Raw genomic sequence first — 1,646 nt, forward strand, 5'->3', positions numbered from 1 at the left:
TTGAGCCGCTGAATCCGAATATACCCGGCGTTTTTTCGAAAAAGTGGTACGTTTTGTTTAAATCGCAATTGTTTAAACAAATTATGAAAAAATGACTTTTTCAATCTGGACCATTTTTTTTAGATAATATGGCCCATTGTAAGACGAAAATGTTCCTTGTAACTTTATCGTAAAATGCATATTTCAAAAGTTATGAATTTTTAAAGGTTGAAAATTCGACATTTTTCACCAACTTTGACCGTTAATAATTTGTAGCCTATTCAATATTTCTTAAAATTGAGAAAACCTACTTATTCTTTAGAAGCTACGCTTTAAATTGATATAATTCAATATTAGTATAGGACCGGTGAAGGTATGGTTTTTGCGACTAATAGTCAGCGCTTTTTCGACGTCTATACCGCCCTTTCGACTGCCTCGCGCGCAGCCACATGCTCTTGTTCGCGCGTCAGTGATATCGGGAATGAAAAAGTTTTCTCACAAAAATGTGACTACTCACAACAATTATCGAGTTCAATGACATGCCTTGGTTATCCATAAAAGTCGCATTATCAATATTTCTTAACAAATATTTATAAATCATTGACAGATTTTGTCAAATAAGTAATTCAATATTATATACAGTAATTTTTTCTATAAATTTTTCTTAGGAATTATGGATGCGTGTTGGAGTAGCTGCGACCATTAGAAATTTACCAGTTCATAAGCTTGCAAATAAAATGGGCCCTGAAAAATGCAAAACAATAGTAGCTGCTCATCAATTGTCCGGGTCTGATTACACCAGTAAAGTTGGTACTAAATTAAGCTGTCTAGCTGAAGAACCAGAAGGTTCTCTTCTTCATTTCGGTCGAAGTATGGTGTCTATTATTTTTTATTAATTCATTAATTTCACTGCAAATTGTAAATAAATTTTTATAAGTTTTAGATTCTTCTGAAGATCTGTTGCGTTACATCCTAAGAGTAGCTGAAAGATATCTCGTTAAAGTTTTTAATCCAAATACTAGTTGTCAAAATTTCGACGAACTTCGATATAATTATTATCATCACACTAAAATTTGCGAACTTAGTCAGCTACCACCTACTACAGCATCAATAACATTACATATTCTACGAGCTTTTTTTGTAACTTATCAACGACTTAATTGTTTGAATGAAAAGACTGTTGCGTTAGATCCTCTTTCTTATGGATACGAAATTCAACACGACTTGTTGATTCCCCAGAAAGTGAACATACTATTGCCACCGATTGACGAATTCGTACCAAGCTGCCATTGCGTTGCCTGTATGTCAGAGAAATCGTGCATTTGTGTTAGGGCTGGAATAAAATGTTGTTCATTTTGTTCTCGCCAAATAAAAAAAAAATGTAGAAATAAAAATAACACAAGTAGTGCGGAAGACGACAGCATGTCTATGGAAACAAAAATTATATTCTGTATTGGATAAAAAGTTTTAATGTACATAAGAACATTTTATACGTATTTGAAATATTATTGTTTACTTTTCAAGAATTCTATTGCGTGTAATATTTATATTTTTAATGTGTATGTTATTAGATTAATTAGGTATTTTCAGCGAAATTTGCAAAATTATCGTAGCACCAAGCAATAACTTGTTTCAATTTAGAGTTTATTCAATAGCGTACTCAGAGA

The 1,646-nt window shown here is 32.1% G+C and overlaps 1 protein-coding gene across 1 annotated transcript; it reads left to right on the forward strand.

Annotated features, from left to right (window-relative positions):
• Positions 1 to 656: 656 nt before the first annotated feature.
• Positions 657 to 1,555, forward strand: LOC117173605. The gene is made up of 3 exons (XM_033362245.1): positions 657 to 849; positions 923 to 1,279; positions 1,551 to 1,555. The coding sequence occupies exons 1-3, from the start codon at positions 657 to 659 to the stop codon at positions 1,553 to 1,555; spliced, it is 555 nt and encodes a 184-aa protein (XP_033218136.1).
• Positions 1,556 to 1,646: the final 91 nt, after the last annotated feature.

Source organism: Belonocnema kinseyi, chromosome 5 (genome assembly GCF_010883055.1).
Source record: "Belonocnema kinseyi isolate 2016_QV_RU_SX_M_011 chromosome 5, B_treatae_v1, whole genome shotgun sequence".
Lineage (NCBI taxonomy): Eukaryota > Metazoa > Arthropoda > Insecta > Hymenoptera > Cynipidae > Belonocnema > Belonocnema kinseyi.

Excerpts from the sequence above, each read along its gene's own strand:
- LOC117173605 (XM_033362245.1), top strand. The coding sequence starts at position 657 with ATGCGTGTTGGAGTAGCTGCGACCATTAGAAATTTACCAGTTCATAAG. Across the intron at positions 850-922 it reads TCTTCTTCATTTCGGTCGAA|ATTCTTCTGAAGATCTGTTG; the intron begins GTATGGTGTCTA and ends TATAAGTTTTAG.